Consider the following 27,620-nt stretch of genomic DNA (forward strand, 5'->3'; position numbering starts at 1 on the left):
GAAGCCAGGAGCAAGGAGCTTCTTCCAGGTCTCCCACATGGGTCTTAAAAATATTTTATATAGGGGCCAGCACTGTGGCTCACTTGGTTAATCCTCCACCTGCAGCGCTGGCATCCCATATGGGCACCAGGTTCTCATCCCAGTTGCTCCTCTTCCAGTCCAGCTCTCTGCTGTGTCCTGGAAGGACTTGGGCCCCTGCATCCACATGGGAAACAAGGAAGGGGTACCTGGCTCCTGGCTTCGGATCGGCACAGCACCGGCCATGGCAGCCATTTGGGGAGTTAACAAACAGAACGAAGACCTTTCTCTCTGTTTCTCTCTCTCACTGTCTATAGCTCTATCTGTCAAATAAATAAAAATAGTCTTATATTTTATATTATATTTTATATTGATATTTTATATACATCTTTTTATATTTTTTAGTATTTTTTATTTATTTGACAGGTAGTCATTGCATGTCACAAAAGTGTCAATTTTGCTTCTATAGATTACCTTTTAGGTGCTCTCTTAGTTATCACAGGTCAGGGAGAACATATGGCATTTGTCCATTTGGGACTGGCTTATTTCACTAAATATGATGGACCAGACCAAAACCAAGAGTCTGGAGCTCCATCTGGGTTTCCCACATGGATGGCAATGACTCAAGTATGTGGGCCATCCTTTGCTTCCTTCCCAGGCATAGTAGCAGGAAGCTGGATAGGAAGCAGATTCAAACTGGGACATCACAAGGGGCAACTTGAAGCACCGAACCACAATACAAGACCATAACATTGTTTTGCATTACTAAAAAGGAAAAAATATAAATTGGCAACTAGTATATTATGTGGCTGCCACATGGAATTTCTGCTTTACACTCAATGAAAATGTCCCTTTATTTTTAAAAGTTTTATTCACTGATTTTATTTATTTGAAATGCAGAGAAAGACTAGCAACAGCTTTTTTTCATACTATTTGTTGAACTCTTCACTTAGTATAGAGTTAATCTTACGTGTATAAAGTTAATTGAAAATAGATCTTGGTAAAAAAAAAAAAACAAGAATGGGAATAGGAAAGAGAGGAGGAAGAAGGGTGAGAGTGTAGGTGGGGAGAGTCCGTTTGTTCTTAGAGTTATATTTATGAAATGGATGAAGTTTGTATATCTTAAGTAAAAGTTTTTGGGGGGCCAGTGCTGTGGTTAAAGCCCTAGCCTGAAGCACCAGCTTTCCATATGGGTGCCGATTCTAGTCCCGGCTGCTCCTCTTTCAATCCAGCTCTCTGCTATGGCCTGGGAAAGCAGTGGAGGATGGCCCAAGTCCTTGGGCCCCTGCACCCACATGGTACATCTGGAGGAAGCTCCTGGCTCCTGGCTTTGGATTGGCACAGCTCCAGCCTTTGCAACCATATGGGGAGTGAAACAGCAGATAGACAACCTCTCTCAGTAACTCTGTCTTTCAAATAAATAAAATAAATCTTTTAAAAAAGGTTTCTGGAAAAGTTATGGTGGGGAGAGTCATTGTAATCCATAAGCTGTACTTTGGAAATTTATATTCATTAAATAAAAGTTTAAAAAAAAAAAAAAGGTTTCTGGGGAAAATAATTAATTAATTATTTGATCAATCAATTAAAAAAAAAAAAAAAACAGGTTCAGACAGAGAGAGTCTCTCACTCACTGGTTTACTCCCCAAATCAAAACAATACAAAATGGCTTTCAGACAAGCCAAGTATCAGCTTACTCACTTTCCCAAATGTCCACTCTAAAAAACATTCAATAATTTGTCCTTCCTTCAGTTACATTGCATTTAATGTACAACTTACTCATTTGTATGTGTCTCAAGAATGAAATGCAACCCAATGGAATTGTCTTTTAGACATCTTGCCTTCTTAGGACTTCTTTTGATTGATTTTGAAATAAATAAATGATAAGTAAAATTACAGTTGTACCATCAATAATGTACAATACTGTTGTTTTCAAGTTTATATCCACTGCACTTGTAACCACATATTTCTGTAAATATAATGCTTTTAACTTCAATGTTGTATTAAATATATAATTGAAGTTATAGTTATACAAACTGTAGAAATAAGCTTTCTAAGAAATATTTATTAAAAACTAAATAATTTCAAAGGAAATAAACTCCACACATATTGATGAGTAATTCTTCTCAACTACAGAACATGAATAGCTACAAACAAGTTTGTCCATGCAAAAGCAATGACAACTACAGTACAACTGCCAGCAGGCAGATATGAGTGTAAAATGTCACTGATTATAAGATACATATTGATTTTGGGACATTAGGTAAAAAGAAAAGTGCATAGAATTACTGTAATGTGACTTTTAAATCAGTCAACATGCACCCCTCCTCCACCACACCACTGTCACACTGACCGTTGTACCCGCTGGGATGGTCACTGCCTCTGAGCCTTTGCCCCCGCTACTCCCTCTGCCTAGAGTACTCCATGTGCTTAGTTCCTTCTTGTCTGTCAGCACTCATAGGACATATCACCTCCTCAGAAAAGCCCTTCCTGACCACTCTGTCTAAAGTACAACTTGCAGGTACTCTATCATCACCTTAATATATCATTCTGCATAACATTTCCATGATATGTCTGCATGTATCTGCTCACTCATCATGTCTTATGAACGCCAACCCATGTACACCTTGCTGTAAACAATCAGCCCTCTGACAGCTCAGTCATCTCCTGTCTTTATCACCAGGAGATCTTTGAATTTTAAAAACATCTAGGTACAGGGTACATACACATTATGTATCTGCTTATTAAAATACTGCATTATTTATATCACATAAACCACTGAGGAAAAAAGGAAGAATGAAAATAATGAGAAAATTATAATTATTTAAGATTTTGACATCTATTTAGAGAGAGGAAAAGTATTTCTCTACCAATAATTGGTAAACATTTATGGTAAAATTCTTCCCAATGAACACATATGATGCTTCAGTACCTATACTCTTTCCCTGAAATACAACCAGTTAAACCTTTTATCTGGCTGCTCCATAAGGTTATTTGTATTTCTTTTTTTTAATTTTTATTTTTTTTTATTTTTGACAGGCAGAGTGGACAGTGAGAGAGAGAGACAGAGAGAGTTTATTTGTATTTCTTGTTCTTAACCAGACCCAGAAGAAAATCCTTGGTCTCCATATCTCACCCTCTCCTAAGATGACAATGAGAACAGACCAGAGACCAGAGGGAGAAAAGCATCCTTTGCAGTTCTGCATTCATGAAAACAAAGCAATCCCCCAAAACAAAATCTCCTATAACTTTCAACAGAGGGTTGCTAAATTAATAAATGAATTTAAGTCCACCAAACATGATATCTCCATGAAAAAAAAAAGCTGCACAATTTCCTAGTCAAAAAGCTCACAGTCTTATCATTTCTGGTGTAATTTTCATGCAACTTTTTCTATTTAAAACACACATTATAATTCCTGAAATTTATCTTAAGAACAGAATGAACTCTTCTTCAGACTTTCTCTGAAAGGCTGAAGTTCTGACACTCCACTTCTTTATATTTTCTTCATTTGTGATCTATATAACTAAATTATTCCTATTTTCTAAATTATTCACATTTTTATTTTGATTTCTTACTCTTCTTTCCATGAATATACATATCATGTGTCCTTACCCAGAAATGGCATTGATAACTAATACCATTTTATTTAGGAAAAGAACTTTTTCTTCTGCAAAGTCTTACTCAGTGCAACATGAACATCTTTGTTCCTCAAGCTATAGATGAAAGGATTCATCATTGGTCCCACAATAGTATAAAAAACAGTGGATACTTTATCTTGAGCCAGAGACCCAGCAGGAGAAGGCTTAAAATATGTAAAAGATGCAGCTCCAAAGAAAAGACAAACAGTGATCATGTGGGAGCTGCAGGTTCTCAAAGCTTTCGACCTGGCATGGGCTGAATGGATGTGCAGGATGCTGGAGAGGATCCTGGTATAAGAAACAAAGAGAGTGAGAATGGGCACTGTTACGTTGATGAGCAACACAATGAAAACCACCAGCTCACTGATGTAGGTGCTTGTGCAAGAGAGTTGGAGGAGAGGAGGTGTTTCACACATGAAATGATTGATGACGTTGCCATCACAGAAGGTGAGTCTCAGTATGCATCCAGTGTGGGCCATAGCACCTGCAATTCCCATTGTATATGTACACACCGTCAGCATGAGGCAGATCTGAGGAGACATGATGACCTTGTACAGCAGGGGCTTGTAAATGGCCACATATCTATCATAGGCCATCTATGTTAAGATATAACACTCATCAATAGCAAAGAAGCAGAAGAAAAAGAGCTGAGTCATGCACTCAGCATAGGAGATGGTGTTCTGTTTCACAAAACTCACCAGCATTCTGGGGGTTATGGCACAGGAGTAGCAGAGATCAACAAAGGACAAGTTGAAGAGGAAGTAGTACATGGGGGTGTGTAGGTGAGGATTCACAAAAATGAGAACAATCAAGCCCAGGTTCCCCACCATAGCAACCACATAGATTCCTAAGAAAAGAAAGAAGAGAGGCAGCTGCAGTTCTGGCTGTTGAGTTAATCCCAGCAGGATAAACTGGGTCACTGAAGACTCATTTCCTGAGGCCATTCTTTCTTCACACATACCTGTGATTAGAGGTACAACAGAAACATTGAAATATGGGAACCTTGTTCTCTTCACCCAATCCAACACTAATGAATTACGACCCAGAATGAAGGAATGAACCCAAGCCCACCCTTCTGAGCACTTAATGTCAAGAAGACCTGGAAGCAACTTCTATAGGGAGGAGCTCCTGGGATTCTTCAACCACTCTAAACTGTACAGCCCCTCCAGGCCACGTTTTGCCCTCCTCAGAGTCAATGGTGGCATCAGCAGAGAAGGTGAGCCATTTTGAGTATTTCTGGGCTCCCACAGATGAGGTTTGTGAGTACTTAGCAGGACAGATACAGTCAACACTCACCCTTTTCCCTCAGGGCTCAAAGAGGACTTTGTTAACTCCACTCCCCTATTCTTACACAGGGGCAAGTGGCACTGATAAGTTTGGGCAGTGAGAAGTTCAGAATGATTTTCCTGTGTTCTGATCAAGTTTGGGATTGAGGGAACCAGAGCACATTGTTCAGTACCCCAGGCTCTGGGAAGCCAGGAGTCACAGATCATGGTTTCTCATGGTGGCTTTGACCGGTGTTTTCTTGTGAGAATATGTTGTGATAAAAGGGATTTGCTGATACCAAAAGAGCCACCTCCTAGAATGACCCAAGGGTTTTTTATGAGTTAGGAAATCCAAGGGACCTCATTAAAAATATGAAAACTTATGTTTGTCTTCTGTTTCCCCAGAGATCATGCTTTGGAGCTAACATTAATTGCCTCCACTGCATTTACAGACTAGTTCATGATAATGACATTCCTTTTTCCAACAGCAACTTTACACACACTTGCTTTCCTACCAAATGAGTCCTATCCCAAAACAGAACCAGGATGACCTCTCCTACACCTGCATCTCTTTCTATATGAAATACTGTAAATTATCTGTTTGTTTCATGTTCTTATTTTTTTAAGATTTATTTATTTATTGGAAAGTCAGAGTTACCCAGAGAGAGGAGAGGCAAAGAGAGAGAGAGAGAGTGGTTTTCTTTTCTTTTTTTTTTAATAAAAAGAAAACTTTATTGTTAGAAAGTTTCATATCATACTGTATCTTTACACTCATCCATTGGTAGAAATTCTTCTTTTTTTTAACTTTTATTTAATGAATATAAATTTCCAAATTCTTCTTTTTTTTTTAACTTTTATTTAATGAATATAAATTTCCAAAGTACGGCTTATGGATTACAATGGCTTCCCCCCCCGCATAACGTCTCCCACCCGCAACCCATCCTATGGTTCACTCCCCAGATGGCCGCAATGGCCGGAGCTGTGATGGTCCGAAGCCAGGAGCCAAGAGCTTCTTCTGGGTCTCCCTCATGGGTGCAGGAGCCCAAGGACTTGGGCTGTCTTCTACTGCTATCCCAGGCCACGGTAGAGAGCTGGATCAGAAGTGGAGCAGCCGGGACTAGAACCAGCACCCATACGGGATGCCGGTGCATCCGGCCAAGACATTAACTAATTGTGCCACAGCGCTGGCCCCATCATGTTCTTCTTTCTACAACACATAAACACACATTCAGAACTCACAAATATTTTAATATAAGCACAAAAATATCAGGTACATTATCTATTTCCTTCAATGCTATTTCTGTAGCACCTTTGAGAAATACCTGGTACACATATTAATTACTCAATAAATATTTTATAGTAAAGGAATGAAAGAATGATAATCCCCTCTCCATTACTCATGAAACCCATAACAAATTTCTAGCCCCAAAGAACAGGCATATGTAGTCTCAATGTTTCTTGTAGACTTGAATTTAACACAAAATAACATAGGAGGAGCATGTAAAAGGCCATTTCTGAACTCTCAGAGGTCATGCAGGAGAACTTCAAATTAGTGGTGATGAGTGCAGGAAAAGACTATAATTTCCATCCTCCCTGAACATTACACTGAGAATTTTTAGTCTCTCAAAAGTTCTCAATGTGCCCCCTACAGGACTGCCAGAACAAAACTGCAGGTCAAAGCCACATTTAGATCAGTAGAGAAAGTTCTCAAGTGCAAAAACCAAGGAGCCATTCACTACAGAAGGTTTTTATCTTTATTTTCATTTTTTAGCACAGAATTGAAATAGTAACGGTGCAGATGTAGGAAGATTAATATGGTGGGAATCTGAAGGAATGAACCTCAGCAGACAATTAACATTTATAATTCATCAGCCCATGAATGATTTTCAACAAAAAACCCTGAATTAGCAGTGCTACTGTGAGTAGTTCTAAAAATACACTTGTGGAAGAAGTGTTACAATGGAAGATTCAATTTCTCATATTTATAGTTAAAATAGAAAAAACTTCCCAAAGATTGTAACCTATATGTTTGAGTAAATGATGTCATTGCTGCAAACAGAAAGAATGCACAAAAAGTAGGAACATTGGTTAAATTTGTACATTCAGTTTCGAAGTTGGTGGGCTTGTGTTGCCAAATGGACATCCAAGTAGAAGTATACAGTAGGTCTATGCTCAGGTAAAGGTTAGAACATGGAGAAAATGTATGGGGGTGATTTCCATAGATATTAAAGTTATGGGACTGGTGCAGAGACGATGATTACTTAGAGTGTCGGCAACCATAAGAACATCTGCTTCTGACATTAAAGTATCTAGGTTAGACTCTAGGCTCTGGTTTCTTATTCCAGATTCCTGCTAATATGGACCCTGGGAGGCAACAGTGATGTCTCAAGTGGTTGTATTTCTGCCACACATATGGGATACTTGGATTGAATTTCTGGCCCCAGGCATCAGTCCTCAGGCCACTGAAGCAATTTAGGGAGTAAACCAGTGGATGGGCACACTTTCTCTCCCTCTGTCTCTCCCTCTTGCTTTCTCTTCTGACCCCAACTCTTGAATTAATTAACTAATCATTTTTTTTAAATAAGTCATGGATAAAGTGTTAAAGAGAAAAGTAGAAAAAAGCAGAGGCAAGAAAAATGTAAAACACCTATTTTTATTTCACTATTAGGATAATTTGCAACTCGATAATTACTAAAATGCATCCCAATTATTATATTCAGACTCTTCAAAATTGTTAGGAGACCAAAAGTCCTTAAGGGAAAACTTGAGAATTATCCCATGAGATTGATATTTCTTTATCTATGGAAATGATCAAGACCTTAGTTATTCATTAAAATGTATATTTTCTATGGAAATATTAAGAGCTCTTATTTAAGTAAAAAAGAAGAGTCAGAAACATTCCATGGAAGTTCATGTTGCATCAAATCACATTGCAATAACAGTTTTATTCCAGTAATTTAAGCTAGAGCTTAGAATGAAAGTCATTATTTCATCTGCAATATAGCCAGGGCACCTGGAAGCAGATACAGTATGAATGTAGAAAAATTCTGGGCTTTCTTTGCATTGCAAAAATATCTCATTCCCTTCCTTTTTTCTTTTTTTTTTCTTTTTTTTTAACTTTTATTTAATGAATATAAATTTCCAAAGTACAGCTTATGGATTACAATGGATTCCCCCCACATAACATCCCTCCCACTCGCAACCCTCCCCTTTCCCACTCCCTCTCCCCTTCCATTCACATCAAGATTAATTTTCTATTCTCTTTATATACGGAAGATCAGTTTAGCATACCTTAAGTAAAGATTTCAACAGTTTGCTCCCACACAGAAACATAAAGTGAAAAATACTGTTTGAGTACTAGTTATAGCATTAAATCTCAATGTACAGCACACTAAGAACAAAGATCCTACATGAGGAGTAAGTGCACAGTGACCCCTGTTGTTGACTTAACAAATTGACACTCTTGTTTATGGCATCAGTAATCACCCTAGGCTCTTGTCATGAGCTGCCAAGGCTATGGAAGCCCCCTGAGTTCACTGACTCTTATACTTTTTAGACAAGGCCATGGTCAAAGTGGAAGTTCTCTCTTCCCTTCAGAGAAAGGTACCTCCTTCTTTGATGACCCGTTCTTTCCACTTGGATCTCACTCGCGGAGATCTTTCATTTAGGTTTTTTTTTTTTTTTTTGGCCAGAGTGTCTTGGCTTTCCATGCCTGAAATACTCTCATGGGTTTTTCAGCCGGATCCGCATTCCTTAAGGGCTGATTCTGAGGCCAGAGTGCTGTTTAGGACATCTGCCATTCTATGGGTCTGCTGTGTATCTCACTTCCCATGTTGGATCGTTCTCTCCCTTTTTTATTCTATCAGCTAGTATTTGCAGACACTATTCTTGTTTATGTGATCCCTTTGGTTCTTAGTCCTATCATTATGATCAATTGTGAACAGAAATTGATCACTGGGACTAGTGAGATGGCATTGGTACATGCCACCGTGATGGGATTGAATTGGAATCCCCTGGTATGTTTCTAACTCTACCGTTTGAGGTAAGTCAGCTTGAGCATGTCCCAAATTGCACATCTCTTCCCTCTCTTATTCCCACTCTTACATTTAACAGCGATCACTTTTCAGTTAAGTTTCAGCACTTAAGAAGAATTGTGTATTGATCACAGTATTCAACCAAAAGTATTAAGTAGAACAAACAAAAAAATACTAAGAAGGATAACATATTAAGTTGCTCATCAACAGTCATGGTGAGGGCTGATCAAGTCACCATTTCTCCTAGTGTTCATTTCACTTTAACAGGTTTCCTTTTTGGTGCTCAGTTAGTTGTCACCTATCAAGGAGAACAAGTGGTATTTGTCCCTTTGGGATTGGCTTATTTCACTCAGCATAATGTTTTCCAAATTCTTAACAGGGATCACTTTTCAGTTAAAATTTAAACACCTTAGAATAATTGTGTGTTAATTACAGAGTTCAACCAATGGTACTAGAACAAAAAAAATATTAAAATGGATAAAGTATTACATTGTACATCAACCGTCAGGACAAGAGCTGATCAAGTCACTTTCTCATAGTGTCCATTTCACTTAAACAAGTTTACCCTTTGGTGCTCAGTTAGTTGTCACCAATCAGGGAGAACATATGATATTTGTCCCTTTGGGACTGGCTTAATTCACTCAGCATGTTTTGCAAATTCCTCCATCTTGTTGCAAATGACCGGATTTTGTTGTTTTTGACTGCTGTATAGTATTCTATAAAGTACATGTCCCATAATTTCTTTATCCAGTCTACTGTTGTTGTGTATTTGGGTTGGTTCCAGGTCTTAGCTATTGTGAATTGAGCTGCAATAAACATTAGGGTGCAGACCGCTTTTTTGTTTGCCAATTTAATTTCCTTTGGGTAAATTCCAAGGAGTGGGATGGCTGGGTTGAATGATAGGGTTATATTCAGGTTTCTGAGGAATCTCCAGACTGACTTCCATAGTGGCTTGACCAGTTTGCATTCCCACCAACAGTGGGTTAGTGTCCCTTTTTCCCCACATCCTTGCCAGCATCTGTTGTTGGTAGATTTCTGTATGTGAGCCATTCTAACCGGAGTGAGGTGAAACCTCATTGTGGTTTTGATTTGCATTTCCCTGATTGCTAGTGATCTTGAACATTTTTTCATGTGTCTGTTGGCCATTTGGATTTCCTCTTTTTAAAAATGTCTATTGAGGTCCTTGGCCCATCTCTTAAGTGGTTGTTTGTTTTGATGCTGTGGAGTTTCTTGATTTCTTTGTAGATTCTGGTGATCAACCCTTTATCAGTTGCATAGTTTGCAAATATATTTTCCCATTCTGTTGGTAGTCTCTTCACTTTCCTGTTTCTTTTGCAGTACAGAAACTTCTCAATTTGATGCAATCCCAAATGTTAATTTTGGCTTTGACTGCCTGTGCTTCTGGGGTCTTTTCCAAGAAGTCATTGCCGGTACCTATATCTTGCAGGGTTTTTCCAATGCTCTCTAATAATTTGATGGCGTCAGGTCATAGATTTAGGTCTTTAATCCATGTTGAATGGATTTTTGTGTAAGGTGAAAGGTAGGGGTCTTGCTTCATGCTTCTGCACATGGAAATCCAGTTTTCCCAGCACTATTTATTGAATAGACTGTCCTTGCTCCAGGGATTGGTTTTGGATCCTTGTTCAAATATAAATTGGCTGTAGATGTTTGGAATGATTTCTGGTGTTTCTATTCTGTTCCATTGGTCTATCCATCTGTTTCTGTACCAGTACCATGCTGTTTTGATTACAACTGCCCTGTAGTATGTCCTGAAATCTGATATTGTGATGCCTCCAGCTTTGTTTTTGTTGCACAAGATTGCTTTAGCTATTCGAGGTCTCCTGTGTCTCCATATGTATTTCAGCATCATTTTTTCCAGATCTGAGAAGAAGGTCTTCAGTATCTTGATTGGTATTGCATTGAATCTATAAATTGCTTTTGGGAGAATGGACATTTTGATGATACTGATTCTTCCAATCCATGAGCATGGAAGATTTTTCCATTTCTTGGTATCCTCTTCTATTTCTTTCCTTAAGGTTTTGTAATTCTCTTCGTAGAGATCTTTAATTTCCTTGGTTAGTTTTTTCCAAGGTATTTGATTGTTTTTGTAGCTATTGTGAATGGGATTGATCTTAGAAGTTCTTCCTCAGCCGTGGCATTGCCTGTGTATACAAAGGCTGTTGATTTTTGTGCGTTGATTTTATACCCTGCTACTTTGCCAAACTCCTCCTTGAGTTCCAATAGTCTCTTAGTAGAGTTCTTTGGGTCCCCTAAGTAAAGAATCATATCATCTGTAAAGAGGGATAGTTTGAGTTCTTCCTTCCCAATTTGTATCCCTTTAATTTCTTTTTCTTGCCTAATAGCTCTGGCTAGAACTTCCAGAACTATATTGAATAGCAGTGGTGAGAGTGGGCATCCCTGTCTGGTACCAGATCTCAGTGGAAATGCTTCCAACTTTTCCCCATTCAATAGGATGTTGGCTGTGGTTTTTCATAGATTGCTTTGATTGTATTGAGGAATGTTCCTTCCAAACCCAGTTTGCTTAGAGTTTTCATCATGAAAGGGTGTTGTATTTTATCAAATGCTTTCTCGGCATCTATTGAGATAATCATATGGTTTTTCTTCTGCAATCTGTTAATGTGGTGTATCACATTGATTGTTTTGTGCACATTAAACCATCCCTGCATACCAGGGATAAATCCCACTTGGTCTGGGTGGATGATCTTTATGACGTGTTGTTGCATTCTATTGGGAGGATTTTATTGAGGATTTTTGCATCTGTGTTCATCAGGGATATTGGTCTGTAATTTTCTTTCAATGCTGCATCTTTTCCCGGCTTAGGAATTAAGGTGATGCTGGCTTCATAGAAAGAATTTGGGAGGACTCCCTCTTTTTCGATTGTTCTGAATAGTTTGAGAAGAATTGGAGTTAGTTCTTCTTCAAATGTCTGGTAGAATTCAGCAGTGAATCCATCTGGTCCTGGGCTTTTCTTTGTTCGGAGGGCCTTTATTACTGTTTCAATTTCTGTCTCAGTTATGGGTCTGTTTAGGTTTTCTATGACTTCCTGGTTCAATTTAGGTAGGTTGCATGGGTCCAGGAATCTATCTATTTCTGATAGGTTTCCCTGTTTGCTGGCATAACAAGTCCTTGTAGTAATTACTGATGATTCTTTTTATTTCTGTGGTGTCTGTTGTTACGTTTCCTTTTTCATCTCTGATTTTATTGATTTTGGTTTTTTCTCTTCTTTTTTTAGTTAGTTGGGCCAATGGGGTGTCAACTTTGTTTATTTTTTCAAAAAACCAGCTCCTCGTGTGGATGATTTTTTATAATTTTTTTTGGATTCAATGTTGATTTCTTCTCTGATTTTAATTATTTCTCTTCTCCTACTAGATTTGGGTCTGGTTTGCTGCAGATTTTCTAGATCCTTAGGTGAATTGAAAGCTCATCTATTTGGTGCCTTTCCAATTTCTTGATGTAGTCACCTATTGATATAAACTTTCCTCTTAACACTGCTTTTGCTGTGTCCCATAAGTTTTGGTATGTTGTGCTGTTATCCTCATTTACTTCCAGAGAATTTTTGATTTCTCTTTTAATTTCTTTTATGACCCATTGTTCATTCAGGAGCATGTTGTTCAATCTCCATGTGTTTGCGTATGCTCTAGGGATTCCTGAGTTGCTAATTTCCAACTTCATTCCTTTATGGTCTGAGAAGCTGCAAGGTATGATTCTAATTCTTTTGAATTTGCTGAGACTTGCTTTATGGCCTAGTATGTGGTCAATCCTAGAGAAGGTTCCATGTACTGCTGAGAAGAATGTAAAATCTTTAGCTGTAGGACTGAAAGTTCTGTAGATATCTGTTAGATCCATTTGGGCTATAGTGTCGTTTAAATCTACTGTCTCCTTGTTGATCTTCTGTCCTATTGATCTGTCTATTTCTGAGAGTGGAGTATTGAAGTCCCCCAGTACTATTGTATTGGGGTCTAAGTCTACCTTTAAGTCCCTTAACAAATCTTTTAAATAAACCAGTGCCCTGTAGTTAGGTGCATATACATTGATAATTGTTATATCTTCCTGATGAATTGATCCCTTAATCATTAGTGTCCCTCTTTGTCTCTCTTAACAGCTTTTGTGGTAAAGTTTATGTTGTCTGATATTAAGATGACTACGCCCGCTCTTTTTTTCATTTCTGTTGGCATGGTATATCTTTTTCCAGCCTTTCACTTTCAGTCTGTATGGATCTTTGTTGGAAGGATGTGTTTCTTGTAAGCAGCAAATAGATGGGTTTTGTTCCTTAAGTCAGTCAGCCAATCGGTGTCTTTTAACTGGACAGTTCAGGCCATTAATGTTCAATGTGACTAATGATAAGTGGTAACTATGCCCTGCCATTTGCCAAAGATAGGTTCTAATATATGCTTTGAATTCCCTGTGATCTTTTGCTGTGAGGTTTCCTTCCTTTACCTTCTTTCATACTGATGACCGTGTTTCTGTGTTTCTGTGTGCAACACATCTTTAAGCATCTTTTGCAGGGCTGGACGAGTGGCGACAAATTCTTTCAATTTCTGTTTGCTATGAAAAGTCTTTATTTCACCTTCATTCAAAAATGATAGCTTTGCAGGATATAATATTCTGGGCTGGCAGTTTTTCTCTCTTAGTACCTGGGCTATATCTCACCATTCCCTCCTAGCTTGTAGGGTTTCTGATGAGAAGTCAGCTGTGAGTCTGATTGGAGATCCTCTGAGAGTAATCTGACATTTCTCTCTTGCACATTTTAGGATTTTTTCTTTATGTTTCACTGTGGAGAGTTTAATTACAACATGTCGTGGTGAGGATCTCTTGTAGTCGTGTTTATTAGGTGTTCTATGAGCTTCCTGTACTAGGATGTCTCAGTCCTTCTCCAAACCTGGAAAGTTCTCTGCTAGTATCTCACTAAAAAGGCCTTCTAATCCTTTCTCTCTCTCCATGCCTTCAGGAACTCCTAGAACCCGAATGTTGGGTTTTTTAATAGTATCCTGAAGATTCCCGACAATATGTTTTAGATTTCTAATTTCCTCTTCTTTTCTTTGGTTTGACTGTATCCTTTCCTGTTCTCTATCTTTTAAGTCCGATATTCTCTCTTCTGCTTCACCCATTCTGTTTTTAAGGCTCTCTAATGTGTTTGTCATTTGATCTATTGAATTCCTCACTTCATTATGATTTCTCGTCACTATCACAGTTCCTGTTGTACTAGTTGTTTTGTTTCATTTTGATTCCTCCTTAATATTTCATTTTCACGAGAGAGATTTTCTATCTTGTCCATTAAGGATTTCTGTAGTTCAAGAATTTGTTTTTGAGAACTTCTTAATGTTCTTATCAATTTTTTGAGATCTGCTTCTTGCATTTCTTCTATCTCATCATCTTCATAATCTTGAATTGGGGTGTCTTTTTCATTTGGGGGCGTCATGGTGACTTCCTTGTTTTTATTACCTTGGTTTTTGCGTTTGTTATTTGGCATATTGGAGATATTTGGTTTCTTCACTGTGGTGCTTTTTCTTGTTATACTATGACTCTAGATTAAGTGGACTGTTTTTGATGGAGCCTTAGAGGCTTGAGATGGGTGTGGCCTGAGAGCTCTGTTTGGTGTGCCAAAGGTGACACTCCCAGATTAGGCATGGTAGATCTCTCTCTCTCTCTTTCTTTCTTTTTTTGATTCAAAAGGGAAGTTATTCTGCACAGCTGAACGAAGTTGGAGGTAGTTAGCAGGCAAATGATATACCCACAGGAGCCAGAGATCAGAAGCTCTTTCCCAAGGGCTACACAGGGAATCTTTTCGGCCCTCAGAGTGGGCTCAAAGTCTCCTTCAGCCTCCCACTGGGTTGCCAAAGTTACAGAACTGTAGCGTCTCTGGAGAGTACTCACATGAATTCTGTGAGTTCTCTCCCCACCGTCTCTTTTTACACAGTCTCAGTTCAGTAGCACCACAAATTCACTAGGTCCTAATCTCCTGTTAATTCACCCCTCCCAGAGTCAGGTTTTTCTGCTAGGCTCAGGGCCGGTGCAGACCTGAGGTCGCTCTGCTTATGACGTATGTCCAAGATGGCGCCTGCTTTGTCTTGCTCACCTTTGAGAGGTGAGCAGAGAGAGAGAAACCCGTGTCCGTATCGGTCACTTTTTTTTCTCTCTCTCTCTCTCTCTTCTAGTTAGCCTGGTGAACTTTTCCCCCAGGGGTCGTTCCCTCTAGTCTCTCTCCGCTTGCCTGCCAGTGTCTCGGGCTATTGCGGTTCAGCTCACCTCGCATTCCAGCACTGGTGTGTTGAGTCTGCCGCTGGTGTCCCAAACTATGGGCTCCCATGCTCTCCACGCAGGTCCACTGTGAATCACTAGTTCCGGAAGAGTTTCTTCTGCTGTTTCTTCCCCTACTCTTCCTTGAACCTGCAGTATCTCCACTTTTATTAAACTGTCTCTCCCCGGACTATCAGTGTGCTCCCTTCCTATTCTGCCATCTTGCCTGCAACCTCCCTTCCTTTTTTCATGATGGCCACATGAGAGTAACTCAGTTATAACAAAGTATGGCAAATGATTCATCTTTTTCACTGAGATACATCGTAACACTAAGCACTCATTTCTGACTTCTTTTAGGTAATGGAAGCCCATATGTTCTAACTTGCCAAATCAGTGGTAATTTAAGCTTTATATTACACTATATCATGCAGAAAAGAAAAATGTGTTTAACTAAGAGGACTTATGGTTTGCAGGATCATGTCAAACTAAATTAACCTTCTAGAACATGCAGTACCACTGGCCAATATATTTTAATGTCATGACCAAAGTTCTATAATGTAAAGGAATTGTTTATAAATAAAAATAAACTATCAGGTGCTCATTTCTACAGAAAGTATTTCTAATTTAAAGAAAATTGTAGCTTATTTTCATAGGTTCAAACAAAATATAGAGTATTTTCATTACAAGAAATTTTCATGTTGCCCTTTTATACTCAGTTCTTTCCTGCCTCCATTTCTCCCTTAATACATGGAAACCACTAACATTTTTCCATTTTTATACATTTATCATGGAAAACTACTATGTAAATCCACATCTCCTATCAGATTGCCAGAGTGTAAGTCCCAACTCCACTTCTAAACTAGCTTCCTGCTAATGCACACCCTTGGAGGCAGTTAAATGGTCCAAGCAATTGGGTCTCTATCTCTCATGTAGGAGATCCAGAATTGAGTTACCAGCTCCTGGTTTCAGCTTGAACTAGCCCCACTGTTGCAAGCATTGGGGGAAAAATCAGCAAGCAGGACATCTCTGTCCGTGTGTCTCTGTATCTCTCTTATCCAACCCAACTGTTCCCTGTCCCACCTTTGCTTTTAAAATAAACATGAAATGATAACATGATCAACTGTCTAATTGGGATCTAAATCACACAAGAAAAGTCTTCCATATAACATTTCAAAAGGACTGAATTTAAGAACTGATTTAGTAGCTGTTCTTATTTTTAAGATGGCATTAGGGAATAGATTTAACTATTTCTGAGGTTTCTTGGCATAGTTGACTTTAAAAACTGATTTACCTTTTCTAGTTTTCATGGATATTATGGCCTGTAGGAAGAATGTGTCTTGCATGTAATTCTTAAGGCTTTATATATTTGCTGAGTTATCATAGCAGTGAAGAAGGGAGACTGTTGCTCTGCAGGGTGCCTGGGAACCCAAAGCATGGAATAATATGTTTTGGTAAGAATTCAGCCACTCCTCTTGCTTTTTCTGTGTGACTTGGGAAGGCTTCTAACCATCCAGTGAAGCTATCTATAAAGACCTAGAAGTGCTTAAACTGTCCAGTAGAGGGTGTTTGAGTAAACTCCGCTTGCCAGTCTTCCCCTGGATGAGTGTGTTGATGTTGCATGGCTCAGGTGGAAGTAGGAAAAATTGAGGATAACCTGGCTCATTTTGGAAGCATAGTTCACAAGCCCTCATTGCTTCTTTAACAGTCTTGCTGGGGTCTTCTTTCCTACAAATCACAGTACCACACTGCAGTCATGAAATCTCTTCCCAAGTGAAGAGCATTATTTAAATATTTAATAATTTCCTGCTTGAGGAAAAAAATTCTTGACATCATGTTTTAATCATCCACCAGCATCCTTCTTAAGTCCCTTTTCATTTGCCCATGTCTCCTCTTCTAAAGGGTATTGTGAACTTATAGGTAAGTCTCCTGAGACAAGCATCAAAACAGCTTGAGTTTCTATGGCCTGGAAGGCTGACATCTTAGCAGCCCTACAGCTAAGTTATTTCCTTTAATGATCTGAGTATCCTCTTTTGATGTCTCTGACAGTGAGTTACCACAATCTCCCCAGGCATCAATACTGCCTATAGTAGTTTTAATATTTCATCATGATATTTAGTTGGGAAGCTCTTTGCATTAGGCAGACCTCTTTCCTTCCTGATAGCACCATGGGTGTGTAAGATTAGAATAGTGTATTTGGAGTCTCCTACATATTTCATCTCAATCCCTTCACTGGTTGTGGAGCCCAAATACGAGCAGCAAGTTCAACATTTTGGGCAAAGAAATTGGGTGGCAGGGTTTTTCCCTCTACAACATCCTGTAGGCTAACAATGTCCTTCCAGATTTTTATATGTGTAACTCTTTGTACCAGTAAAACATTCAGCATCAGAATTAAGTAATTGCGCATCCTCTAGACCTGGTTTGTTAGAGTATGTCTGTTCCATAGTTTCTGTGCAAGAGTGTGATAATTCCCTACCATCTGTTTCAGGCAAAATGTTGACTGGAGTTAAGGTTTGACAGGTTTTGAGGATTTGAGGACTCAGGGGAGTCCTACAACATGGCCTGATAGCTTAAGAATTGACCTCAAGAAGACAGTATTGTGTGCAGCTTATTAAGTCTCTGATTTGGATGTCAGTATCCAAATCAGGGTGTCAGAGTCCTAGTTTCTCCACTTTTTTTACCTTTTATTTAACAATAAAAATTTCCAAAGTACAGCTTATGGATTACAATGGCTTCCTCCCCACCCCATAATTTACCTCCCACCCACAATGCTCCCATCTTCCACTCCCTCTCCCATTCCATTCACATCAAGATTCATTTTCAATCCTCTTTATATACAAAGATCAGTTTAGTATATATTAAGTAAAGATTTCATCAGTTTGCACCCACACAGAAACACAAAGTGTAAAGTATTGTTTGAGTACTAGTTATAGCATTAATTCACATTGCACAACACATTAAGGACAGAGATCCTACATGAGGAGTAAGTGCACAGTGACTCCTGTTGTTGACTTAACAATTTGACACTCTTGTTTAGGGCCTCAGTAATCACCCTAGGCTCTTGTCATGAGCTGCCAAGGCTATGGAAGCCTTTTGAGTTTGCCGACTTCAATCTTTTTTAGACAAGGTCATAGTCAAAGTGGAAGTTCTCTCCTCCCTTCAAAGAAAGGTACCTCCTTCTTTGATGGTCCATTCTTTCCACTGGGATCTCACTTGCAGAGATCTTTTATTTAGGTTTTTTTCCTTTTTTTTTTTGTTTTGTTTTGTTTTGTTTGCCAGTGTCTTGACTTTCCATGCCAAGACAGATCCGAAAGCCTTAAGGGCTGATTCTGAGGCCAGAGTGCTGTTTAGGACATCTGCCATTCTATGAGTCTGCTGTGTATCCCGCTTCCCATGTTGGATTGTTCTCTCCCTTTTTTATTCTATTAGTTAGTATTAGCAGACACTAGTCTTGTTTATGTGATCCCTTTGACTCTTAGACCTAGTAGTATGATCAATTGTGAACTGAAATTGATCACTTGGACTAGTGAGATGGCATTGGTACATGCCACCATGATGGGATTGAATTGGAATCCCCTGACACATTTCTAACTCCAGCTTCCTAATAATGCAACTGGGAAAGCAGCAGGAGATGGCCCAAAATCTTGGGTCCCTGCCACCCATGTGAGAGACCCAGATGGAGTTCCTGGTTCCTCAATTTGACCAGGCTGTTGCAGCCATTTGGAAAATAAACCAGTGGGTAGAAGTGCTCTGTGTGTTTGTGTGTGTGTATGTCCTTCCCTCCCCCCTTTGTCACTCTTCCTTTCAAATGCATAAACAAATAAATCTTAAGAGAAAAAGAGTTAACCTCTAGTTAGCCATTGATAACATTTAGCATCAAGGACCCCCTGTATTTGATGAGGGATAGTTCCTCAAGAGTTGATTTGGGGCTGGCGCCGCGGCTCACTAGGCTAATCCTCCACCTTGTGGCACCGGCACACTGGGTTCTAGTCCCGGTTGGGGCACCAGATTCTGTCCCGGTTGCCCCTCTTCCAGGCCAGCTCTCTGCTGTGGCCCGGGAGTGCAGTGGAGGATAGCCCAAGTGCTTGGGCCCTGCACCCCATGGGAGACCAGGATAAGTACCTGGCTCCTGCCATCGGATCAGTTCGGTGCACCGGCCACAGCGCGCTGGCCGCGGCGGCCACTGGAGGGTGAACCAACAGCAAAGGAAGACCTTTCTCTCTGTCTCTCTCTCTCACTGTCCACTCTGCCTGTCAAAAAAAAAAGAGTTGATTTGGATATTGCTTCAACCACTGTAACAGTAGCAGCTACAGTCCTCAGGTATTCTGGACATCCTGCTGCCACATAATCTGGCTGTTTACAGTGGACCACTGGCTAAGTCCCCAATTTCTGACTATGGATACCTAAGGCTAGTCCCTTCCTTTCCTCTATGTACTGAGAAAATGACTTTTCTACACTGGGGAGCTGTAGGGCAAGAGCAGTTTTAGTTTTTACTTCAGTTCTAGAATGTTCTCTGGAATCCCCCAGTCCATTCCAGGGGCTCCTATTCTGTTTATTTAAGGCTCATATAAGAGCTTCACTATGTCCTCAAATCTAGGAATCCACATTTTCTTCAAAAGCTTGTCATTCCTACCAATGTCCTGAGTTGCCTACCTGTTAAGTGTGGCAGCACTGAGAGATTGCCTCCATGTAGTCAATTGTCAAATCCCATCTTCAGGGAGCAATTGTATGTCCTGGATATTTTATCTCTTGTGATAAGATTTGGATTTTCACAGAAAAAGCAACAGCCATGTTCTCCCAGGAAATTTAACATCCTTATGGCATTTTCATCAGTTTTCTAATAGGATTACAGATGAGGAGATCATCTGGATAATGGTTCCTTATTTACTCAATAGATGTCTCCCTAAGAGGGATATTGGGCATTCTGATTCTATGAGTAAACTATGAGAAACTGTCAAGTATCCCATTGCACAGCTATAGAGAGAAGTAACTTTTTTGGCCTTTTCTTCCCATCTACTCCAGATTTGGTGCAAGACTGACATGTCAAGGGTCCAGAGAAGTCAACTAGGACAGAGCAAGCCACTCCCATGTCTAATAAGATTTCAATCATCAACCTGTCATGTCAAGGATCACTTTAGGCACCTCAGCAGGGAAGGTCAAATATTCCACTGAAGCCAGTGGGTGTCTTTGGGCCTCTTGAGTCCTCAGCAGTCTCCGCCACAAGGTACAGGCCGATCCATGCCATATTCAGGACTCCAGGCAATCTCATCTCTAGTGCCCTTCCTGTTGGCACAGACGGCAAGGCCCAGGAAGCTTCCCTCTTCCATGCAAGCAAGGATAGTTCTTTATCCAATGGCCCTCTACCTTACAATGCTAATATTTGGTACCAGAGAATGGTGGCTCTAATACCTATTGCCCAGATCCCATGCCTCCAAACTTCTCTTGGCCTGGGTGTCTCCTGGGTGACAGTTAAGCTGTGTACCATAAGAAGTCTGGCCTTGCATCTCTCCTCCTGTGATCCCAGTTTTCCTCCTCAGTCCCATTTCAGTCCTACCTTATCTCCAAGCACTGTGTTTACCATTTGATTTAGTGCTATCTAAAGACCATTAGGGCTCAGATCCATGGTCTGGCCATTTTGTAATTTTCACCTATTATCAGGTGTGGACTCACTAGTGAAGTGAGTGCCCAGTACTTGACCATCCTGGCATAATTACATGTCATTATTGTAGTTTCTAAAGTCTTCAACCAATACTCCCTGTAGTTTATTGGTTTTACTACACCTTTTTTTCATTCCCACTAAGAGGTAAGTTATGAAGTAATTCCTATTGTCCAGATAAGGAGATCCCATCTGGTAATTTCAACCAGGAACAGTTATGGGGAGGGCCATGAATCCCACCTGGGTGCTGCCCTATTTCACTTGACCTTAGGCAGCCCCAACAGCTACCCTTCACTTTTCCTCCACTGTGTGTTTTAACTCATAGACAGTAGGACCTCTCTGTCTTGCCAAGTCAGGTTGTAAGTCATAGTAACTCAAGTAAATTCTTGCATGATTTTTTATTGGTTCTCAAAAAATCATACAGGCTTTTCCTTGCTTAAGGAGATATAAGACATAGAGAAAGAATGTGGGCCTTGATGTTATCTCTGTCCGCATTGGAGACCTCTCTCAGAGGGAGGAGGTTTCTTTCAGACTTTTTATATCATGGCTCACTGCAAGTATTTGCTGGACTTAGGACTCTCATCATCCTGACTGGAGGGTACTGAAGGTAGGGGTGGAAAAGACCTCTAAAAGGAGAAGAAAAAAGAGTACCCAGTTGAATGAGGAAACAACCCAGGAAAGAAGAAGTATAGGATCCTCCTGCTCTAGAGGTCAGGGTGAAGAAGAAATGGGAAAGTAAGTGGACCTCATTGGAGGAGCACATGGTAAAGAATTATCTAACTAATCAGGCTCCTGCTTAAAAAAGGGAAACTTGATGGGAGCCAGACAAACCCTACATGCTTGTTTGGGTCAGGATCCTGATATAGGGCCATAAAGGCTTATTTGGAAGCTCTGCCCATTTCCCTCCTCTCTTACAAAACTGATCCAATTGGAGAATAGTATTATAGCTAGTGCACTCATTTATTGGGCAAGTATTCCTGGTCCTCCAGCTTGCATCCAGGCCAGGCTATGTTATTGAAAAAGGAGCCCCTTTTTCTTTAGACTTTCCAATTTAAATTTGTCCCATTCAGCCAAGATGCACCCTAATGTGGAGTCCCTAGGGATAGAGTTCTCTGTTTTTGGTTCTATCTCTTACTTGATGCTAGGTTTATTTTCTCTTTGATGTAGTCTCAGTTGCTTTATATCCTCTGCCACAGGTACCTCTCTTTCTTAAAGAATCAACAACAATAGTATTGTCAGTTCCTGCGAAGACTACAAAGAAGTGCATAGCACTTATTCCTAAACTCTAGATAGGTGCAAGAGGGGGTATTGAAAAGTGGCACCCAAAGCCACAACACAGAAAGCATGTTTAAAGAGACAGAAGACGAGAGGATGGTATTTGTGGAGGACAACTTCAAAGAAAAATTCCTAATAGAAAATAGCATAGAGAAGTGATTGGGCAATAGTGATTTGCAATATCTACAGCCTGAAATATTTGCTCAGGCTTAAGAGGCAAATCAAAGAAGTGATAGAGAAATGGATTGTGGAAAAGCTGCTGCTGTTTCAATAATTGTAATTTATCCCCAGGAGTGAGGGCTGCAGTTTATGTGTCTGGAGTTTTCTATGCCCTTCTTAAGAGTTTCTCAGAGGTAAAAAGAGTAAGAAGACTGAGCAAGGGGCAGTTATGTTTCCAAAGATTTTGGAAGTGGTAGAAATATGAAAGAATAGAAGTTTCCTTAGAGTTTCCAATTAAGTGGCCCTCCCCAGTGTAGTGGAGAATGCATTTGAGGGCCCCAAAGGAGGAAAGAGGAAGAAAGTCCTGCCTGAAGTCATTGGATAAGTATAGAGCCATTTGATCATCCTTACAGAGGCAACAGTGGTTTGGAAACTAGGGAGAGGAACAGAGTGAAGAAAGCAGAAAGATTCATATAAGCCAGGACTGACAGTCAGATATAGCCATGACCTGAACAAGGAGGAACAAATGAAAAAGAGATAGATCCTAGTCAACCTGCACAGCATGGGCATGTGCCCTACTAGTGCATCCAAGATTGACATTAGGCTTTGACTAGGATTGCTTTAATCAGTACAGTGTAGAGTATGCACTCTCACCACCCTAGGATATAAGGCAGCTAAGGTTCCTGGATGGGAATGAGATTATAGCTCTAAAGGAAGTCACTGAAAAATCAGATCTACTCAAGTGTCCTAGAGTATCTGTCTAGAGTATAATTCCAGCCTTTGGAGAACCCTCCCAGAATCTAGCACCCACAGTGAAAGATTTGGGGCCCCACTGAGTACCATAAAAGAGAAGGAAAAAAGATAGTAGTCATCAGTAGTCAGGCAGTCAGGCCAATTCATGAGAGAGGATTGAATGAGGTGTGGGTGTCTCAAATTTAGCTGGATTAGGCTCCATTGTCTCTTAGTTGACTGTAGCCTTTTGGATGGCTTGCCCTGGAAGATGGTGCCAGACAGTGAGAGCTGCCCAGCACCCAGGTCCTTGACTTTGCCTCAAGAAAGAATTGAAAAGCAAATCAGAAAAGACTGAATAGTGAACAGCAAGCATTTTATTGCAATTCCAGCTTTGTACTATGGCATACAATGGAAGATAGCAGTGATGGCACAGTACTTGAGTCATTGTAACCTACATGGGAGACTCAGATTGAATTCCAGGCTTCTGGCTATTGCAGACATTTGGGGAGTAAATTTTATTGCCCTAATATTTATTTCCCTAATGACTAATAACATGGAGCATTTTTTTCAAGCAATTTACCATCCACTTGACTCTTATGAAGTAACTTCTCAAATTTTGTACATTTTTATTTAAGTTGTTTGCTTTCCTATTATTGAATTTGGGTATTACTTTAGGTATTCTGAGTGTAAACTTTATAAGATGTTAGCCACAAATATTTTCTTCTACTTTATTCTTGGCCTTTTTAATAAATAAAAATAACCTAGAGTGACTAGATGGATTTTTTAAAGAAAAAGAAAAAAAATACCACTATGAGCTGCTGACAAGAATCTCACTTCACCAGGAAGGCCTGATGACCCCATCTAAAGTACAACTCACAGGTACTCTCTGTATCATTACCTTAATATATCATTCTGCATAACATTTCCATGATATGTTCGCAGGTATCTGCTCACTCATCATGTCTCCTTCTGAACACCTGCAACCTATTCTACCTTGCTATAAACAGTTAGCCCTCTGAGAGCATAGATGTTTTGTGATCTTCACTACTAGATCTTTGAATTTTAAAAATAACCTGTTACAACGCAGATGCTCAGCTAATATCTGCTGATGAACATGTCATTATTTATACCATGTAAGTCTCCTCCATAAAAAGGAAAATGAAGATAATAAAGAGAAATTGCTGACAGATAATGGTTTAAGATTTTAAAATCTGTTTGGAGAGAGGAAAAATTTCTGCACTAACAGTTAGTAAATATTTATAGTAAAATTATTCCCAATGAACTCATAGCATGTTCCAGTAACCACCTGCCCTGAAGTCCAAGTGTTTAAACACAGTGGAGGTCTTCTTTATCTAGATATTCTAAAAGATCATTTTTGCTTCCTATCTTTAACCAGAACAAGACAGAAACCTTCCAAGTCTTACCATCCCTTGAGATGACAATGAAAGTGGACCAGAGACCAGAGTGTGAAGAGTATCACACTTCTCCCTTAATGGAAACAAAGCAATCTCCCAAGACAAAAGCCTCCAAAACATTACACAGAATGTTGTTCAACTTATGAATAAGTGAATGAATCTAGATTCACAGAAGTTAATATCTCCATGACAAAGTTGCACAGAAATCCTAGATGTGTCAGAGTCTAAAAATTCAGTCTTACCATTTATGGAGTTAACATCATTCAACTTTTCCCTCTTACAGTGATATCATTACTACATTTTTTCCTGAGAATAACAGAATGAAAAGTTCTCCAGGCTCTCTGAAATGTTGAAGGTCTGATACTCCACTTGCATCCATTGTCTTGACTCATGAAGTGATCTATGTAATTAAATTAATTTACCTCTTTTCCAAATATTACCATTTGATCTTGATTTCTTACCCTTCTTTCCATGGATTTACATATCATGTGCTTTTTACTAGGAATTGGCATCTATAACAAAGACTGCTCCAAGTCAGGAAAGTATGCTATTCTTCAAAGTCTTACTCAATGCAACATGAACATCTTTGTTTCTCAGACTATAGATGAAAGGATTCATCATTGGCCCACAATGGTGTAAAAAATAATGGATACTTTATCTTGAGCCAAAGACCAAGCAGGAAAAGGCTTAAAATACATAAAAGATGCAGATCCAAAGAAAAGACAAACAGTGATTATGTGGGAGCTGCAGGTTCTTAAAGCTTTTGACCTGGCATTGGTAGAATGGATGCACAAAATGCTGGAGAGGATCTGAGTATAATAAATGAAGAGAGTAAGACTGGGCACTGTTATGTTGATGCCCACCACAATAAAAATAACCAATTCATTGATAAAAGTGCTTGTGCAGGAGAGCTGGAGGAGAGGAGGGATGTCACACAGGTAATGATTAATGATGTTGCCATCACAGAAGGTGAGTCTCAGCATGCATCCAGTGTGAGCCATGGCACCCACAAAACCCATGACATATGCACATACCGTCAGCATGAGGCAGACCTGAGGAGACATGGTGATCTTGTACAGCAGGGGCTTACAGATGGCTACATATCTATCATAGGCCATCGATGTCAACACACAGCACTCATCAATTACAAAGAAAGAGAAGAAAAAGAGCTGAGTTATGCACTCAGCATAGGAGATGATGTTCTGTTTCACAAAACTCTCCAGAATTCTGGGGGTTATGACACAGGAGTAGCAGAGATCAATGAAGGACAGGTTGCAGAGGAAGTAGTACATGAGGGTTCAGACCAATCAGAGCAATCAAGCCCAGGTTCCCCACCACAGTGACCACATAGATTCCCAGGAAGAGGAAGAAGAGAGGCAGCTGCAGTTCCGGCCATTGAGTTAATCCCAGCAGGATAAACTGGGTCACTGAAGACTCATTTCCTGAGGCCATTCTTCCTTGAAATATTTCTAGGAGAAGAGAAGAAACAGTTACATTAAAACTAAAGCCCAGTTGTGGGCATTTTGCCTAGGAGTTAAGATACCACTTCCAACATCCAAATCCCTTATTTTTACCAGAGTTCCTAGGACAGAGTCCCATTTAGTTCTTTTTTTTTTCTTTTTTTATTTAATAAATGTGAATTTACAAAGTGCAACTTTTGTATTGTTGTGGCTTCCCCCCACAACCTCCCTCCCTCCCGCAGCCCTCCCCTCTCCCACTCCCTCTCCCATCCCACCCTTCATCGAGTTTCATTTTCAATTACCTTCATATACTGAAGATCAACTTAGTATTTACTAAGCAAGGATTTCAACAGGCTGCACTCACACAACCACACAAGGTATAGGGTACTGTTTGACTAGTAGTGTTGTGTTTAAGTTTCATAGTAGAACACATTAAGGACAGAGATCCTACATGGGGAGCCTGTACCCAGTGACTCCCATTGTTGATTTAACAATTGGCACTGTTATTTATGGCGTCAGCAATCACCCGAGGCTCTTGCCATGAGCTGTCTAGGCTATGGAAGCCCCTTGAGTTCACCAACTCTGAACTTGTTTAGTCAATGCCGTATCACAGTGGAGGTTCCTTCCTCCCTTCAGAGAAAGGTGCCTCTCTCCTTGATGGTCTGTTCCTTCTGCTGGGGTCTTGTTCACCAGGATCTTTCATTTAGGTTGTTTTTGCCACCATGTCATGGCTTTCCATGCCTGTGAGACTCTTATGGACCTTTTAGCCAGATCCGAATGCCCCAAGAGTTGATTCTGAGGCCGGAGTACTGTTTTGGGCATTTGCCATTCTATGAGTCTGCTGTATTTCCTGCCTTCCCTGCAGGATCATTCTCTCCCTTTTAATTCAATCCTTCATTATTTACTTATACTGGTCTTGTTTGTAAAATCTCTTCAACACTTACCCTATCTTTTTTTGATCGGTTGTGTACTTATACTTATCACTTTACCAAGTGCGCTAGCATTGGTACATGTCTCCTTGATGAGATTGAGTTGAAATCCCCTGGCACATTTCTAGTTCCACCATTGGAGGTAAGTCCTAGTGAGCCTGTGCCAAGCTATATATCTCCTCTCTCTCTTATTCCTACTCCTATGTTTAACAGAGATCACTTTTCTGTTAATTTTTCAACGCCTAAGAATGATTGTGTATTGATTACAGAGTTCAACCAGTGGTATTAAGTAGAACAAGAGCAACAACAACAACAACAAAATACTAAAAGGAATAAAATAGTAAGTTGTTCCTCAACAGTCTAGACAAGGGCTGATCATGTCATTGTCTCTGATAGTGTCAATTTCACTTCAGTGGGTATATTTTAGATGCTCGTTTAGTTGCCATCGATCAGGGACAACATATGATATTTGTCCCTTTTGGACTGGCTTATTTCACTCAGCATGACATTTTCCAGCTTCCTCCACTTTGTTGTAAATGCCCAGATTTCACTGTTTTTTACTGCTGTATAGTATTCCATAGAGTACATATCCCATAGTTTCTTTATCCAGTCATCCGTTGATGGACATTTAGGTTGATTCCAGGTCTTAGCTATTGTGAATTAAGCTGCAACAAATATTGAAATGCAAATGGCTCTTTTTTTCTCCCCTTTAATTCCATTTGGGTAAATTCCAAGGAGTGGGATGGCTGGGTCCTGTGGTAGTGCTACATTCAGGTTTCTGAGGAC

The 27,620-nt window shown here is 39.8% G+C and overlaps 2 protein-coding genes and 1 pseudogene across 2 annotated transcripts in view; all 3 read right to left on the minus strand.

The window, feature by feature from the left end:
• Nucleotides 1-3,662: 3,662 nt before the first annotated feature.
• Nucleotides 3,663-4,613, minus strand: LOC100354335 (olfactory receptor 8B3-like; annotated as a pseudogene).
• Nucleotides 4,614-25,062: 20,449 nt separating this feature from the next.
• On the minus strand, nucleotides 25,063-25,737 carry LOC103349071 (olfactory receptor 8B3). Its single transcript, XM_070061049.1, has one exon. The coding sequence runs from the start codon at nucleotides 25,735-25,737 to the stop codon at nucleotides 25,063-25,065; it is 675 nt and encodes a 224-aa protein (XP_069917150.1).
• Nucleotides 25,586-27,620, minus strand: part of LOC103350538 (uncharacterized) — an 84,111-nt gene continuing 82,076 nt past the window's right edge. Inside the window, exon 28 of the mRNA XM_070047786.1 lies at nucleotides 25,586-25,914. The gene's annotated coding sequence lies outside the window, so the exon portion shown is untranslated. The remainder of the gene's footprint in view (nucleotides 25,915-27,620) is intronic.

The sequence above is a fragment of the Oryctolagus cuniculus genome, chromosome 1 (genome assembly GCF_964237555.1).
Source record: "Oryctolagus cuniculus chromosome 1, mOryCun1.1, whole genome shotgun sequence".
Lineage (NCBI taxonomy): Eukaryota > Metazoa > Chordata > Mammalia > Lagomorpha > Leporidae > Oryctolagus > Oryctolagus cuniculus.